This window comes from Cheilinus undulatus, linkage group 8 (assembly GCF_018320785.1).
Source record: "Cheilinus undulatus linkage group 8, ASM1832078v1, whole genome shotgun sequence".
Taxonomy (NCBI): Eukaryota; Metazoa; Chordata; class Actinopteri; order Labriformes; family Labridae; genus Cheilinus; species Cheilinus undulatus.
In genome coordinates, this window is record NC_054872.1 from 21164807 (window position 1) to 21183213 (window position 18407).

Genomic DNA, 18407 nt, shown 5'->3' on the forward strand with positions numbered 1-18407 from the left:
AGTTTTATCACTGAGGCATATTTGATCTAATATAATGTGTTTCTCATGGTAAAACAGCTTTAAACACCTCTGCACACAGACAGTGATTCCATAACTGTGTTCCCAGGCTGAATATAGGCCATGACCCACATTTTATTCACATAATCTTGGCACTTTTCAGGGTTTTTTTTTTTCCAAGTTTGGATTGACAAAGAGCTGAAAAGCCAGGGTTCTTTACAGTTTCAAACAGAGAGTTTTTTTCCTCATATTTGGGTTGGGTGAGTCAAGCTTTGCTGCAGATCTGTGTGTTTCATATTTGTGATCTCAATGGGTCCTTTCAGAAGGTGATAATTTAGACTGCCAACACCTCTTTTTAAATCATTAACTTCAGGGAAAGTTAGCCAGGCTCGCTTATTTTTTCAAATACTTTTGCAGTGGGAGGAATTCTCAAAGCATACACAGACGCGGGGGGGGGGGGCGAGTGATCGAGAGAGATACATGGGGAGAGAGAGACTCTCAAAGCCCTCACCTTAAAATAGAGCACATCAATAACATGCTGATGTTGATGTAAGACTTGAGAGGATTGGCTGGCCTCACTTTCCACAGAACAAGCTCAAACTGCCCTCCTGTCTCTCACAGAAGTGTTTTAGGCCACCCACAGATCATATAGAGACTCTGTATATACTCAACAGCTAAAGAGTAGAGTCAGCAAGTTCTCATACCATCATGCTGCCTCTCTCTTTCCCTCAAACTCTGTCTGCTTTAACTCCCTCTTAAAGCTTTAACCACCTTTTTAAGTATAAAATATATAATCAATAATTAAAGCACTCAACAAAAAGCATCTATGTTTGAATCTCAGGGTCTGCAGCATTCATATTTTAGCACCTTTGTTTTAAGTAAACTTTTAAGTAGTCTTCTGTTTTAATAAAACAGCTCACCTGTGACTAACTTCTACACAGAATTCTTGCACAAAAGGAGCATTACATACACAGAGAATTGATTTCCAGATATTGTCCAACCAGGATGCATGAGCAAACAAAAAGGAAGAACTGTACAGATGTGCAGGTATTCTGGTGAATAGGTTATAGTGCAGTTTTTCTTAATGAGTGTAACACACAGTATGCCATTGTAAACAGAAGAGATCAAGGCTGGTGTTGCATTCATGTAAGGCTTAAAGTTTTATTAAACATGCATTAATTTTGTCTTTGGTTCTGGGGTTCAATAAGAGTCTGTAGGGGAAGGGCTGGAGTACTAATCATGAGGCTGACAGCAGAGGGGAGGAAACTGTTGTGGTGGGAGGTTGTGGTCCTGATGGACCTCAGCCTCCCGCAAGAGGGGAGGGCCTCAAAAAGTCCAGTTGAGAGGGATCGGCTGCAATTTTACCTTTACGACTCAATGTCCTGGAGGTGTAAAGGTCATGAAGAGATAGTAGGCTGCTGCCAACCATGCTTTCTGCAGAACAAATGATGTGCTGCAGCCTGTTTCTGTACCTCTCCATGGCTGCAGCATACCAGATGGTCAGTGATGATTTGAGGATGGACTCAATGATGGCAGTGTAGAAGTGCACCATCATAGTCTTTGGCAGGTTGAATTTTTTCAGCTGCTGCAGGAAGTACATCCTCCGTTGGGCTTTCTTCATATGGGAGCTGATGTTCAGCTCTCACTTGAGGTCCTGGGTGATAAAGGCCCCAAGGAAGTGGAAAGAGTCTACAAGGGAAACTGGGGAGTAAAAGAGGATTATGGGGGCAGGGGCTGGAGTGTCAAATCAAGGATCTAAATGGAGTATTTTCAGATGTGAGATCCTGTTCCAGGCAAAAATATCCTGCTTTGAGGTGCATGTGTGAAAGGCAAGTTCTTGAAAATACCAGAGCCTGAATTTCATGGAGTTACCTTTAACTAGAATATATATGACAAGAGCACATATATGAATAGGGCAAAAGTTGATATAACAGTAGTTAAAGACCAACTGAACATTTTCCTTCACCGTACACATAACTGTGTTAAAGGTGATGCCATTATGGCACTGGGGCCAGAGGCATTATGTTTACAGTTGTCTATCTTGAACATAAACACTGTGTTAAATACAGTTTGAAAAAGAACAATGCTGTACCTAAACCAACGGTATTTCTGGGAAGCAGCAGGATAAACAGCACATGAGTCTAGCTATACCTCTGTTTTATTCAGTGCAGGAGGATATATTAAGGTCCTTTTCATGATAATGTTAACTACCATACTCAGCATGGCTGTTTCACTGGCATTCCCCCACAGCCACACAGACGCACACACACAGAGCACACAGGAGAGCCTTACATAACACATCCCTGGCCAAGCACAGGTACCCACACAGTAACTCTCTCAGAGGGCCATAAATGTGCTTCCACACTGTCAGAGCTCCACCAGACTCCATGTTCTCCCAGCAGAGAAACAGCAGAGAGTGTGACAGCAGATTCTCACGGCTGGTTAGATCTGACTTCTTTCTCTACTTCACCATCCATGCTACACCGAGCTGGGGTCTCCCTTCTGTCCCCTCCGTGTCACACATTATACAGCAACAGGCCAAATGGCCCCCTCACTTCTCTGTTGCATTATAAAAGATGGAGTTTTAGCAGAATGGTAGGGTGTTGTTACTATTTTGGTTGATATTGCATCATCAGCATCATCTTGATGAAGGTTTTTTTGGCCCAAAATGTTGAAGTGACAGCAAATGAGAAGTAGCTACATTTGAAATGTCCCAGATTCAGAGTGATGCAGCAGAGAACTCAGAGTATTTTGCATTAAGAGTGTTTTATAGTGGTAAGGCAGAGAGTTGGCAGCTTTGACTACTTTTCTTCTCAATGCTGGACTGACCCTATAAAACTGAGGCCAAGTGCAAACTCTAGTTTAAACAAATATGAATTAAAGGGTTTGTTTTAATATATATTCTTCTTTTTTAAGGGGGAGACATTCACCAAGCATTTGCCAAGACCAAGAATCAACCCCATGACAAGTGCAGGATTTTGGTGTCAGTGTGGCAAGATAGCCTGGCTACATCTCAAAGTCTGGTACATTTATGAAATAACTACATTGCAAACATTTCAGACTAATCAATATTTTAGAAATGAAGCATAGGCTAACATACAGTAGCTTCATTTGCTATGTACTTAACATGTCTAGATAAGCCAGTGTAGCTAGGTTAGCTTAAGTAATATAAGCTTTTGCAAATGTAGCTAAAGCTTACGTAGCTACATAGAGAATGAAGCTACGTATATGACAGCAATTTTGCAAGCTTTGCTTTGGCTATATTAGCTGTATAGAGAGCGTAGCTACGTAGATTACATAGCCACTTTTTAAGCTTAGTTTTAGCTACGTGATCTATATTGCTACATGGAGAAGTAGCTACATAGGTGATGTAGCTATGTTAGCTATGTAGCTACATTAGCAGCATAGCTTACATGGGTAATGGAGCTACATAAGCTATGCTTGCTGTGTTGGAATGTTTTCATGGAGGATGAGCTTTTATTCCTGTAAGCTGAAGGTTTACTGGGCTTCATCAGAAGTTTTTAATCAGGATTTGCAGGTTAGATTTTTAATTTTTTCTTTTTGGTATTCTAAACGTCACCTTAATCCTTGCCCTAAACATAAGTTTAATCTTATTTTAATTTGAAAATGTTAGCATTCTTCCCTTCTGAGATATATGGCGTCTCAGAGGAATGGTCTGTGAGAGCAGCAGTCAAGGATGTCTGTTGCCTGATCCCTGCCATGACAGCATGGGCCCCTGCTCTATCCACTGAGCTAAACTCGCACCCACAAATATTAAAGATTCTTGCATTAAAAAGTGCAGGCAGGTTTTGGTTCGTGCCAGTAGTCGAGTGGTTTAGGCGCGCACCATGTATGCGGGCAGCCAGCGTTCAAATCCGGCCTGTGGCACCATTTCCCACACGTCTCTCCCCGCTGTCTTCCCTGTTTCCGAGTCTATCCACTGTCCTCCTCTATCTAATAAAGGCATGACGTGCAGGCAGTGGTAACTGTTATCTAATGGTGAATGAAAGTTCTTCCCAGATGACAATGTAAATGTTTAAAAAATTAAGAGGATAAGAACAACAAGGATATGGAATAAAAGTAGCAGCTTTACACCATTTCATGTTGATTTGTGGTACATTGTATTGTATTGAAAACTAAACCTAGACTAAATTAAGTTTAACTATTTTCAAAATGTAAAATAGCTATAATGTCTGGTTGAGCTACTTTTCTTTTCCAACATACTTTTTTTGAGTTGCATGTTTCCACATGAAACAGGAAGTGGTTTAAAACATGGGTGTAGATCTGACCTAGACTTTACATGTTACATGATGAGGGCCTCATTTTTAACAGTCACATGACAGCATTTAATAATTATTATAGTGCTAACTAAAAGCAAAATAAAGTGTTACATTACACAGTGAAGAGTAGTCCAAAATATTACAGTTCTATTAAAGCATCGTAGCAAAATATGAGTTTTCATTAGAGGATGTGGCAACGGCAGCACAGCAAACACAAACTTCACTATGACATCTTGAATTGTATGTGCTTGTAAAGAGTCAAACCCTTAAGATATTTATATATAATCTAAATAAAAGGCATAGCACTTCTTTAACAGGAAGTCACTGCTTCTTTTCTATCAGCTACTATTTCCATCCTGTTGGCCAAATCTCACTCATATTTGATCAGGCATATCCTCAGTCTTTCACACTGCTCCATTATGAAATACACAAGTCTACTATTAAAGCTGTTGCCATAGCAACACATTGCTTGCAATGAAAATGAAACGCTTTTTGATGGGGTTAAAATACTGATACAGGAATCAAACTTGGAAGGAAAGTAAAGAAGTAACATTTTAATGAAGACAGGCTGATTCAATCAGAAGCTTGAATAATTTGCCACAATCTTCAGTCAATAATCAAATCTCATAAAGTTTCTTTATAACATACATTGTAGGACAAAAAAATTCTGCTGCCTGACCACTACACCAACAGGGACTGTAATGACATTGTATTCAAATACATGTATATTAATATGGAGTTGGTCCTTCCTTTTGCTGCTATAACAGCTCCCACATGATTTTGAGTGCTTCTGTGGGAATTTGTGCCCATTCATTCTGTAGAGCATTTACGAGGTCAGGCACTAAGGTTGGATGAGAAATCCTGGCTCGCAATCTCCACCTGTGGCAACAGGCGCTGACACCTACCACCAAGCTTTTGCGTGTTTACTAGGATTGGTATGGCTTTATCCCTGAAATGTGGAAGAAACGTGTATTTAAATCCAGTGTTTTCAACAACTGATAGGGCCGTAGGTCTGCTGTTATAGTCACCGATGGCATTTTTGTTCGCCTTTTGGTCCAGAGTTACCAGCAGAATTTGAATGCAGTGATCAATGCTTGCTCTACTGTTTCCTTCTCAAAGTTGCAGTGATATTCTTGGTGGAGCCATTTCAAAAGCATTGCCAGCAACGTACCTGATCCCTATGAAACAATCTCCTAAAATGTCTTAACTTGGCTTTTTCCATTGTTTTTGTGACTGGGAAACCATAGTGCTCTTAAACACAAAACCATAATGACAGAAGAGGATCTCCATGATCTTGCTTCTTGTTTGCTGAGATTGCCATGACCGTCTCAGGATTGGTACATGTCTGCACAGTACCAACAGTCTCATATCACTTCTAATATTTTCCTTTCATGTCTCCTCTGTATGAAAATCCTAAAGATTGATAGATGGTGTTCTTCCTGCCTCTATTTCTGGCCCGTTCACATCCACATGCTGTCTCAGCAGTGTATTTTTCTGCCAAACACACCTACACTTCTTGGCAAAGCAGAGGGACAAACCAGCGAGAATACTCGCATTTCAGATAACAGGAAATATCCTTCAGTGATGTCATTTATTTCTGTTTAGACAAACGCAATCAAATCATCTGATCCTACGAGGTGAAACAAACACAATCAGGGCCAACGAGGGTCACAGCGGGGCCACAAAACTACACACACTTAAGGACATTTATCCACAAAGATTCAGCAAGAAAAACAAAATCTGAGTTACAGGCACACACACACAGTCAGACACGCACAAACACAGAGAGCTTGGCCACCCAGGATGAGGTAGAGAGATGGAAACTTTAACTGTGTTTATAACCTAACTCTGGATTATAGGGTAGACCTAGAGAGAGAGAGAGAGAGAGAGGCGTTTCAATTGCTCAGCTGTAAATAATTAAATGCAGACCTCCCTAACTTTTTTCTCCCTCTCTTCCTCTCTCTCTCTTCCACATCCACACACACACATGCTCAGTAACCTCTATTGTCTTTATTATAACTCCCCTTCCTGATATATATTAGTTGTCGATTTTACAGAGAACAAGCGCAGCAGGCTTATCTTGTTAAAACACAAGGTGTGTGTGCGTCTGTGCGTCTATGTGTTTAACAAGCTGTGTCAGGTAGACAGGAAATTCTCCTGTGGCAGGTTCAACCACTGCTGATAAAAACACAACACACTCACACACTTACACTCCAACACTTAATAGTTGGAAATTTCTTTGTATTAAACCAACTCAGGAGTTAAACACAATCTGAGCCCTGGTAATTTAGGGATCAATTTTAAAATCAAAGGATATCCAGAGGATTAAATTCAATTTAATTGGCTCTAAATATCACCAACAAACACAATAAATATACCACATTGTTGCATTTAAAAGGTATCCATCTTCTCTTGGTCTCGACTCTGTTCAACCTTTAAAAAAACGATCAGTTTCCAAATGTGCTCTAGGATGCTAAATTTTTTTTTTTTTTATATATATATATAGCTCCTGCAAAGAACTTCTGCTGGGTTTATTTTGGTGGGTAAAGTGGTACATCTTAGCTAAACCAAAATGTCACATGTTGCAAATGGAGCTACTGCATAGTATTAGTAGGAAAAAGCTGTAGTTCCTTACATGTCCACTAGAGGCTGGCTGCAAAAGCCACTAAAGTCAGATATGCATTATTCAAAAAAGCTCATTTTTACAGCTGATAATTACACATTTAAAGCCGGGTTGTTGAATATATGAAGGATGAAAGCGGTGTTAATCTGGCAGCTATTCTAAATCTAGTCTTAGTGTTAGGTCGTTTTCCCACGTCATAGTCCAAGGGACTCATTTTGATTGAGGGGTGACATTGCTAAATTGTTGCACATTTAATGTGGTTTGGTTCACTTTCACACTGCATTTGTTCATTAACACCAAACCATCTAAAAAACTTTAAGTGGTTATACATTTGTGGCACTATCATCCCAAACATAAAGTAACGAAGAAGAAAAGAATAAAAGTGAAACTATTGGACAGAACAGAAACCAAATACAGGATACTGTCTGGGGATCTTTGCTTTTGCTCAAGTCTTCATATATGTGTTTCACAAGAAAGCAGGAATCAAAGCAGGACACATTGTTCTCTACATGAGATAAATGAATCCACACAGAAGAAGAAGAAGGCAAGCCACAATGAGAGTCAAAGCCTGCTAAAATTGACACAACCCAGGTCATTCTCTGGATGTCTGTGCATATTTCCAGGGGCATGGGAAAACATTCTGTTAACAGAGCAAGGGCGCATAAGCATGGCCTCGGGTACTGCCTAGGGTGGGTAGTAGGGTTGCCACAAGCCCCTGGTCATGCTGTGGATGCTCAACAGGCCCCGGACCTTCTGGCAGTCTCTGTGCATTTTACCAGGGGAGAAAGGCTCGAAAAAAAAAGATGCTGTAAAGCTTGACCATGTCTGCCAACTGGCACACATGTGTGTTGACGTGTCGAGCTTGACTCCACCCCGTCTTCCATCTTAAAGGGGTGGCACATTGGGCCTGTAATAGATCATTAGCACCCTACATGCCTACAGCGTATGCACATGACGGTATATACATAAATCATTATGCTTTCAGCTACTTCTCTGCCTTTGGTTCTCAAGTTGATCTGCTTTGCAAATCGCACCAGCGTTCACTTGGAAGTGAAGCTGAGACCCCTGTTTCCAAATGGACCGGAGTTGAAATGTTGGTCCACACCAGACTTCTGATGAGCTTCCAAACCACTCTAAACAAGCTGGACCATCCAGGGAAATGGACCAGGGTTCATTTAAATGAGACCCAACAGCTCTGGTGTGAATGAAACCGTACCCCTTAAATTTAAATACCTTTTAGTTTAGTCACATTTAAATCATTTTCACTTTTGAAAGTTTTAGTCTAGTTTCAGTCAAAAAAAACTAAAAAACTGTAGTCAAGTTTAGTCTGTAAAAAGTTCTTGCATTTTGGTCACCACTTTTTTCAAAACAAACCTTTATAACCAGATAAATTGTAAAACTAAGCATAGACTGATTTATAATACCAGATAAAAATAGGCGTATTTTATATGTAAAGAAATGCCATGAATTTAAAAGTCCAGCAATCTACTACAAAGTCTTTCTAATCGTTTTGTGGTTTTTGTCTCCCAGACAAAAACTAAACTTACTTTCCATCATTTTTCCATCAGGCCAAGCCCTCCTCATGGAAAAACAGGCAGTCGACTTACATTTTTAGTCATGGTAAAAGTTGACAAATATAACACTACATTTAAGTTATTCACAGTGAAATATGTGACTTAGATGCTGGGTGCATTGTAGCTGGTTGCTAGAAGGGATATTGCCTGAAAATTCTCCGCCTTGTACTTGTTTGACTGAAAAGCAGTTTGAGACAGAATTTCCAATATGGCAGCTGCGATCAACAGGCTCCAAAGGTCTGCTTCAGAAACCAATGGGTGATGTCCCTGAGATGATGCCCATGTTTATGTAGCCTATGTTCTTAGCTCTTTATATTTCTCTTTAAAGGTGCAAAATGTTTTTTTCGTGGGGCCCCAGTTGACCAGTGTTTATGTTCCTAAAATGGGCAGATATTTCAAGGTGCTGTGAAGTTGCGCCTACTAGGGGCATCGAGAAACTGCTTTCGGGTGCATTGGTACTGGAGGATGTTTATCTTTTGTTTGTTTGTTTGTTTTTAAAGGAAAGAAGAGATAACAATTGAAATGGTCTGAAAAGCTACAAAAGGTCTCAGGTCCCAAGACATGGGCAGTCAAGCAATGGGTGCTCACAACTAGCTATGGTTTTAGGGTCATGGTTCGGGTTCTGTTCTCAGCATGTAGACTTTTATTTTGTGGTTTTTCAGCCCATTTAAATTGGTACACGGGTATCTTTTCTGCCCTCTTTTCCTAAATTGGGCAGCCCAGGTGGCTCCTTTCCCCCATGTCATTCCTCATTATAACTTTATCTCACAGCGACCACACAGCCACACAAAAACATAACCACAAAGTAATGATTAGTCTTGTTGCTGATGGTCTTTTTCCCTTTTTAGGTCATGGATCAGTATTAATTTGAGTCTGTGTCATAACCAGTTAAACATTCCTCAAAGGAGGTTAAATTTCATTGGAGAAAATCTTGAATGTAAAGTTACATCCAATAAGCTCACCAGTAAGCTCAGAGAGGCTACACAGAGTCTGACATGGGGCAGAGTGACTGACACACTCCCCCAGTTAAAGGTCAGCAACCTTTCCCCACAAAATCATCTTTGGCTGCAACAAGGAACATTTTGAAAAGTTTGAAAGCCACTGTGCGAAGAAGTCAGCTGCAAACCATTTAGTGTTGAGGCTGCGGACTGGCTGCCAAGTCTTAAACAGCATGTCCCATTGGCAGAGCGAACACGCAGCTGAAAGCCTCACAGATGAAAGACTTGTGCTGTACAAAGCCCGGGGCTCATAAAAACATTTATAGTGTGAACAAGGCTGCAAAGATTACTGTAGGAATGTAATCTATTACATAAGCCATTACCTGAGGAAAACCCTTTGACCCCACTTAGAGACACAAAAGATAAACAGAGACGTTTTAGATTTTCAAGCTTTAGTGATGAACCCCAGCATGACCCCATTCAAATGATTCTCCACACGACAAATGCAGACATGTTTTAATGAGCCTGAGGGCAAGGATAAAATGAACAGAAGCAATGCAGATGTAGAGCAGTGACTACTGAAAAGAAACTGCATTTATCACCCCAGCCATTCTAACAAATATTTAACCGTTCACTGCTGAAATGTATCACTTAAGATCTTTATAAAAGTATCTCTTCCATGCAAATTAAGTTACAAGTAGCAGAATGGTCAACATGTTGATGCCTCTTAATATTTTAATCATAGCCCTGCTTGTTGTTGCTTCCTTTGGATGATATTTCTGAAATATTGGAGCCAAAAAGCCGTCTAAATCCAAACCAACATAAACTGCACACACCTAGCAATTACACACTCATACACCCACGCATACACACATCACTGCCGTTTCCTGAGATGCCTGCCAAGCAATGCACTTCCTGAGCCAACGATTTGCACTGCGAGGGGTTAAGGGTTCAGTGCATGTCAGATGTGCAACTCACTAGACGCATAAAAACACACATTTACACACAAGTACATTCAATTCAACAGTGCGTGAGCTTTCAACCTCCAAAGGGTCTGGGTGTCATAACCTTTCATGGAAACTTTAAACTTGAACATTATGGACTCTGGCATAAGGAGGAATAATTTAAACCCATCTGTGCCATGTGATACAATAGCTAACCTTTGTCTCTCTATCAGTCCATTGTGTTATCTTAATCATATTCCTCTCTGTAATAGTTCATTGTGTGAAAAACCTACTAAGAAGAAGGTCTGAAGAAGGTCAGGACGTTCTGCAGTCTTTCACCTTTTTGGTAACCCAGTATTTCAGGATCAGAGTAACTCTTCAACATCTCCCCTCTCTTTCTTGCTTAAATTCTTCTCACTTGTTGCTCTGCTGTCTTTTTAAAATCTTGTTGTTTGCCTCTACTTTAAAAACTCTGTGGCTGTCTTATTTAACACATGCCCTCTTTGCCTGTCAACAAGTGTGACCTTTTCTGTTCAATTCATTTTCTTTTCTATACGTTCAGCTTCTATTCTAATTCTATGTATCAGAACTTCCCTTTGCCCTTTCTGTTTGTGAACCACATCACAGACCAAATCACACTGTACAGAATAATGTAACAAAAATAGTCCAGACTTTTGTCTGCCAGCCATTGTTGAACTATTTGTTGGAAATAAAAACAGCCTTGTGAAAAAGAAAAAAATTCCATGCCATAACTGTTTCATAGTAACGCTCCTTCACAAAGAAGTGATAGGAGGAGAGCTTTCTGGGGCCCAGCCAATGGGGTCCATGGGGATCAGCAAAATCATGGTCCAGTGTAAATTTAAGCTGTGATTACAATTTTCATTTTTAACCTAAATAATAACCTGTAGCATAATAAAGCCTTTTTAAAAATGCAAACCCCTTTCCTTAACACAAGATTGCTTGTTTTTTTGGTAACAATGTGGATGGGCACGCTGACATAAACCATTTAAAAGTAATGTCAGACTTCATAGGTAGGCCATAATGTACACAAACAGCAGGATGCCAGAAAAGAGAGTAGAAGAAACTGAGACAACTCTAAAGGAAAACAATTAGATAATTCTGAAAAGATGCAAAAATGGGGAAAAATGGCAAAGAGAAGTTGCAAAAAATTGCAAAAAGTGGCAAAAATTGTCAAGGACTTGCAAAAATGGGTTAACAGTGGTTAAAAAAATGGCAAATAGTACTACAAATAAGTTAAAAGTGACAAGAATGGGGAAAAGCAGAAAAAAATGGGTAAGAAGGGGCAAAAAGAAATGGTAAAACTGGGCACTTTGTGATAAAAAAAAAAAAAAAAATGGGTGAAAAAATGTGTGGATCTCAGCAATAAAGGGTTTGTGTCAAAAGGTGGCCCAAGCTGCAAAAAGTGGTATAAAATGGGTGAAAAGTTTTAAAAATAGGTGTGAAAAGTGGAAAAAATGGGATATAGGTTGCAAGAAGTAGCAATAATTGGGGAAAGCAGAAAAATGGTTAGAAGAAGAGAAAAGAAGTGGCAAAAAAGGGTTAGTGTCCAAAAGTGGAAGAAATTCTAAAAAAAAAAAAAAAAAAAAAAAAAACAAAGTGCAAAAATCAGCAAAGAAATGTTCAAATATAGCAAAAATGGTCAAAGAATTTCAAAAATGTCTTAACAGTGGTTAAAAAAATGGCCAAAATGGGCAGAATGTGGCCAGAAAAAAGGCTTAAAAGTGGCAGGAAAGTGGCAAATATGGGTTAGAGGTGGCACAAATTATAATAATGTGGCATAAAATGTGCAAAAAGTTGTAAAAATAAGTAAATTAAGTGTCAACAATGGGTTATAAGATGCAAAAAGGGGCAATAACAGGGAACAAGCTGCAAAAATTGGTTAGAAGGGGCAACAAGAAAAGGAAAATGGGAAGAATATCGAAAAAAGTTAAAAATGGCAAGAAAATGGCAAAAAAGGGTTAGCATTGAAGAGTGGCAAAAAAGTGTGAAAATTTGGGTGGAACTTGGCACAAAAGGGTTCGTTTCAAAACATGTTACAAGATACAAAAAATGGCATACAACGGGCAAAAAGTTGTAAAAATGAATGGCAAAAAGTGGCAATAATGGTTTACAAATTACAAAAAGAGGCAATAATGCGGGGAAAGTGGCAAAATTGGTTAGAAGAGGTGAAAAGAAGTGGCAAAAATGGGAAGAATGTGGAAAGAAAAGGGTAAAAATGAAAAAAGTAGCAAAAAAGTACAAAAATGGTCAAAGAATTGATTAAAAGGGGCAAAAAGAAGCGATACGTGCCACTTTATTTGAAGGGGTATGCATAAGAATGACATAATGCTGTCAGAATCACGACATGACAGCTCTTGCTGACTTGAAGGAGGCTTTCTGAACATTTATGAAATTTTTCATTGAGTGTCATTCAGTCAGCATTTCCACTTCTCCTTGGCACCACAGCACCACTGGATTCAATGCAAAAGCATATATCAGACTTGTTGAAAAAAGAAGACGAGATGTCCTCAGTTACACTAAGTACTTAGTACTGCGTTGATCCATCCTTTTCCAGTCTGAATACCAGCACCATACCTTGGTTTGAGAATCTGCCAATCAGTGCAAATCTGGTATCAGAGTTTTATGAAAAATTATACAATTTATGCCTCACTTAGTGGAAAATGACACCAGGGATTCTTTGTGTATAAGGCAACAAAATGCTTTATATTAAGTTGAGTTGCATGATAAAAAAGCAGGAAGAAAGAGTGCAGAAATGGTTAACAGTGGTGACACTTTTACCATATTTTGTAGAAAGGGTGGCTCCATTTTTCATCTTTTTTAAGAAGATCTTTTGTTGTGCTTTTCATGCAGTTAGACAAGATTTTGGATAAAATTGGAAGTAAGGATTAGAAAGCAGGTTATAACATGCTGTATTTGGCTAAATGTGGGCATTGGGTTGTCAATGTTGGGCCAACACTTTTCTTGCAATAGCCTCTGTACGTGGGACAGGTAATTTTAAGCACATGGCATAATTGGTACCCCATTTTTCAGGTTTTAAGAGGAATAGCCACCAGTCTCACTGCTAATTAAAAATGCCTGGCCACAAACAGCCCTAAGTCTTTATCCATTGCCCCTTGTATCAGATCAAGCTACTTGCATGGTCTGATTTGATTTGTTTTTCTTAAAAAAAAAAAAAAAAAAAGTCACCAAGTCGAAGGGCCCAGTCAGAGGATGGGAGGTAAGGGGGTCAGGATGAAAGGAGGAAAGAGAAATAGAGGAAAGGACGGAGGCTTGTTGTCAGAGTGTCATTTAACTGTTAATCTGTAAGGAGACAGAGAGACAGAGAGACATAGAGAGAGAGAGACAGGTCAGGGTTGGCACGGGGCAGCCAACTGTGTCAAATGAATGACCTTCCTCAGACCTCTCAGATCAACCTGTCCAGGTTTGTCTTCCTGCCAGCTCTCTCTCTCTCTCTTTTTCTCTCTCCCTGATCTTCCAGCTGTCTCTCACCCCTCCTCCCTCCATTTCCTCTCCCATCTCTCTATCACCTCCACCCCCTCCACCTTCATTCATCCCATCCATCTATCTGCATCCACACCCCCTTCCTTTCCTTCACTCACTCCTGCCATAAGTCTAACCTTTGCAATGTCAAGTCCTTACTTTTTCATTAAGCTCGCACAATAGACCCTGCACCCGTCTTAGTCTTTGTCAGGCACAACAGTAATGATTACAATCTCAATCTTCTAAATGTCCTCATGCAGGAAATACTCCATTTCATTTATAACCTTTAATTTCACTCTCAATCGCCATAACCTTTCATTCTGTCCACAACAAAAGGACTGTTATGTTCTTCCTGGCATGACAAGGATTTATAATGGGCCTTATCATCACAAATAATGGAAATGCTTCACTCTGCCCTTTTACTGCATTTCATTCCAAGTGATGATAATTATGATTAAAAACACTTCTGAAAACCAGGTTATTTAACGTAATGACAAGCGCTAGATTGAAGTTTGGTTTGGGGGCATCTTTTGGTGAGAGGTCAGATAATTAAATAGATCTTTAATCCAACCAAACAAGACTGCACTGTTGAAATACTAAACATATTTCTTAGTATGGAAACCTTCATAGAAAATGATTTGATCCCTCTTAAATCACACTCATTCAAATCCAGCTCATCTCCTTTGCCCCAGATGTATTTCTTCTTTGTTAAGAATAAACTTTACCTGAAATGGAGTAAGCATGTGCTGAATCAGAGAGCAGCCTTTCACAGCAGCTACCTCCAGTTAGACAAACTCTCGCTTGAGCCAAGACTTTCAGTGCATCATGGCAAAATTCAGCAGGGTTATAAGTTCAGCTTTTGTTGCCAGCTAGATCAACTCAAGATATCCACATCATCATCCAAAAGTCATTTTCATCCTGTTTCTTAAACCAAAGGTTAACAATAAAAAAGGCCTTTGTGGATTTCACTCTGTGGATGACCATATTGGAGATTTATCCCATCCACCCCTAGGCTTTTTCCTCTTAATGTCATGATCATTCATAAAACCACTGTGAAAAAGCATCAGACCATCACTTAGATAGCGATTCTTGTGAATCCAACCAACTCAAGATCCAGCCAAGACAGCAGCCACAATCAAAAGTAGATCACTAACAAACAAACAAAAATGTGGAGCATTATTAAGCTTACCATCTGGAGATCTAGCGCACTCTCTTGATCGTAATATTCCAACAAAACAGTCCTGCTGCATCAGAGAAGGTCCCTGTGATCCATATCCGGTAAAAGATCTCATCCAAACATCCATAAAGGTCCAGGGATTGCTCCAAATCTGCAAAGTGTAGAAACGTTTTTTAATTCACAGCTCTAGAATTATGTAACATGTATGTAAGGCAGCATTTCACGGTAAAAGTGCCTGGGGCATTTTGGTTAGTTATTTCATCAGCACCACAGAGTATAGGAGGCTGAAAATGACAATAACAAAAATTGATATCAACTAAAGTAAATGGTTCCAATAATTGTTGTAGACTGCAGATCTCAGACGCCCCCTCCAGCAGGCCACTACTGTAAGATGCTGCACCCATCCAGAGGGACATACACAACAAAACTTTAAAAGTAAAATTGGATTTAACTTCCAGGTAGCATCTGAGGAAGGGTTAAGGTAAGGGTTAGGAAACTAAAGTAAAAAATCTGACCTACAAAACCAAAACAAAACATTTTAGAAAGCTGACTAAAGAGTGCTTACAGGGGTTGTAAGCACTGTGAAGTTCTTCCTTGCAAACAGTCAAGGTACCCAGTGCCAGAGGCAGCAAAATAACCCCAAAACATCTTTGAACCTCTACCATGTTTGACTGTAGGTACTGTGTTCTTTTCTGTGTAGGCCTCATTCTGTTTTCTGTAAACAGTAGAATGATGTGCTTTTCCAAAAAGCTCTACCTTAGTCTCATCTGTCCACAAAATGTTCTCCCAGAAGGATTGAGGATTACTCAGGTACATTTTTGCGAATTCCAGTCTCTTTGTCAGCAGTGGGGTTCTCCTCAGTCTCCTGCCATAGCACTTCATCTCATACAGATGATGACGTACGGTCTGAGCTGACACTTTTGCACCCCGAGTCTGCAGGACAGCCTGAATTTGTGTGGAAGTTGACTGAGGATGTTTATCCACCATTCCAACTATCCTGCGTTGCATTCTTTTGTTAGTTTTTCTCTTCTGTCCACGTCCAGGGAGATCAGCCACAGCTCCATGCGTTATAAACTTCTTGATTATATTACGCACAGTGGACAAAGGAACTTCAAGATCTCTGGAGATGGAGAACCTTGAGATTGTTCATATTTTTCCACAATTTTGCTTCCTAAGTCCTCAGACAATTCTCGTCTCTTCTTTCTCTTCTCCATGTTCGATGTGACGCACACGGGCAAAACACAAAGGCTGAGTCAACTTTTAGACATTCTAACTGGCTTCAGGTGTGATTTCTAGATTACCAGCACCTGTTACTGCCACAGGTGAGTTTAATGAGCATCACATGCTTGAAATAAAATGATTTACCCACAGTTTTAAAAGGGTGCCAATAATTTTGTCCAGCCAATTTTTAAGTTTTGTGCAAAATTCTGTCAATTTTGGCTTTTTTCTTCTGCTTTTTTTGTGTTGTTCCAATGCACATAAATGAAATAAATATGTGTTTGCCAAAAACATTTGCAATTGCAACAATTTCTGGGAGAAATGGTGTATTTTCTGGAGAAATTCCAGGGGTGCATATACTTTCGTCCATGATCTACGCAGGAAAGCTTGGTCAAGGCTGTACACCTTTTACAGTTTCAACCCCATATTTTATTCACCTCATAAACCCATAAACCTAATCAAGCTTATTTTTTTTAACAACTACAAAAAACCTGGGTGAAGAAAAATTGTTTAGCTTGTATACAAAATTCAGAGGGTGTGGCTAATGTTTGCATATGTTTCAGGAAACAGGAAGTTGCCAACAACTAAGCCATGCATGGTCCAACTTAACTGAAACTCTTCACAAATGTCGAGGGTCAAGACTTGAAATGCCCTGTGAGAATTCAGATGAGTAATATGGCTTTTGTTGGTGGGTGTGGCTAAAAGGCTCAGGGGTGCCACTTACAAAAAAGTCAGCTTTTGTAAGGAACAACCTGGGCACAACACACAGGTTGCCAACACCAGAAACATCGATCCTTATCCCTATTCATAAATAAATGGATCATATTGATGGTTTCTTTTTCTTTTCCATAAATTTTGGTCAAAAAGAGACTTCTCTGGCCATGCCACCAACTTTAACAGTGTCAACTAAATAAATAAATAAATGAAGTATAACAATAGATCACTGATAAGAAATCTCATAAGAAAACTTAATAAAAGATGCCAACAAGTCTGTGAATATCAACTTGTTTGAGGTTTTCTTTGATAAAATTAGAGTCTTTATTGTCTCTTTTATATTTTGGACAATTGCTCTCAGTCAAACATGCTGACCCTGATACAAAAGCTCATCAGGCTTCCATGTGAAGTGTGTTTCAGAGTGCTCTTTCTCAGTGGGAGGTGTTTAAAGTGTGATCAAATGAATCATTCTAACTGTCTGCGACACCTCTCACCACGTCTGGCCAAAACAAAGCCTCTTTCTACGCGGCCCCTTATCTCTGCTCGGGCTACCCTTATCTCTCAAATGGGCCCCAAACAGATACACAATCATTATATACATCAGTGGCACCGAGGTGGACAAACACACACAATGCACACATATCACACACGTTAATAGCAGTGGACTTGATCCTTTTTCTATTTGTGGTGAAAGACACAACACATTAAAAAACGGGGAGAGAGACCCTTTTTCCCTCCATGAAATGAAAGGCTCATGTTGCAGCAATCTGTCAAAGCAAGCAAAGGTTCAACGGTGGGTCAGAGTACTGGGGGATTTTTCCACCATGTTCCCTCTCAAATTACACGGTAGAAGAGGGGATATAAGGAGGAGAAGGGGCGATACTAGACAGCTGAGGTAAGGAGAGAAAGACTGAGATATTCAGAGAAAGAGCACTGCAAAAAAAAAAAGCTGTATATTTATAAGGCTGGTGTGCAGCTTATTCCACATTTTAGGATAATTGGGCAACATTTTTAAATGGAGAATTTGACTAATTAGTTCTGGTGAGGCCGAAATGAGGCAGCTAAGAATAAGACACCAGGTAGATGCAAGGTCAGTAGGGTAGGATCAACATCAAGGCAATATCTATCTGTACACCCCCCTCTCTCATCCTGTTACTCTCTATTGCCTTGTCCTCTTCACTGGATCTTGCTCTCTTTCCCACTCCTCCTGTTTCAAACACACACCAGCTTAGAGAGTCGGTTCAATCACCAACTGGAAATGACCGCAGGCATTGGGAGAGAGAAAAGAAAGGCATTGTGTGGCTGTGTGAAGGAGGGGGGATACAGAGAGGTAATGAGACAGAGAAAGAGAGTAAGGGTGCGGTGACAAGTTTGATTGAAGCCGAGGAGAGCGAATGGGAAGAGGAGACGGGCGGCGATGGGGGGCTCCTTCATCCAATGG

The 18407-nt window shown here is 39.9% G+C and overlaps 1 protein-coding gene across 4 annotated transcripts in view; it reads right to left on the reverse strand.

The window, feature by feature from the left end:
- LOC121513959 overlaps positions 1–18407 on the reverse strand; it is a 176462-nt gene that overhangs the window by 89899 nt on the left and 68156 nt on the right. For all 4 annotated transcript variants that reach the window (XR_005992238.1, XM_041793999.1, XM_041793998.1 and 1 more), the window contains one exon: positions 15047–15185. Coding sequence is in view for 3 of the 4 variants with exons in the window: in XM_041793999.1 (XP_041649933.1) it covers positions 15047–15049 (3 nt within the window). In the remaining variant the exon portion in view is untranslated. The remainder of the gene's footprint in view (positions 1–15046; positions 15186–18407) is intronic.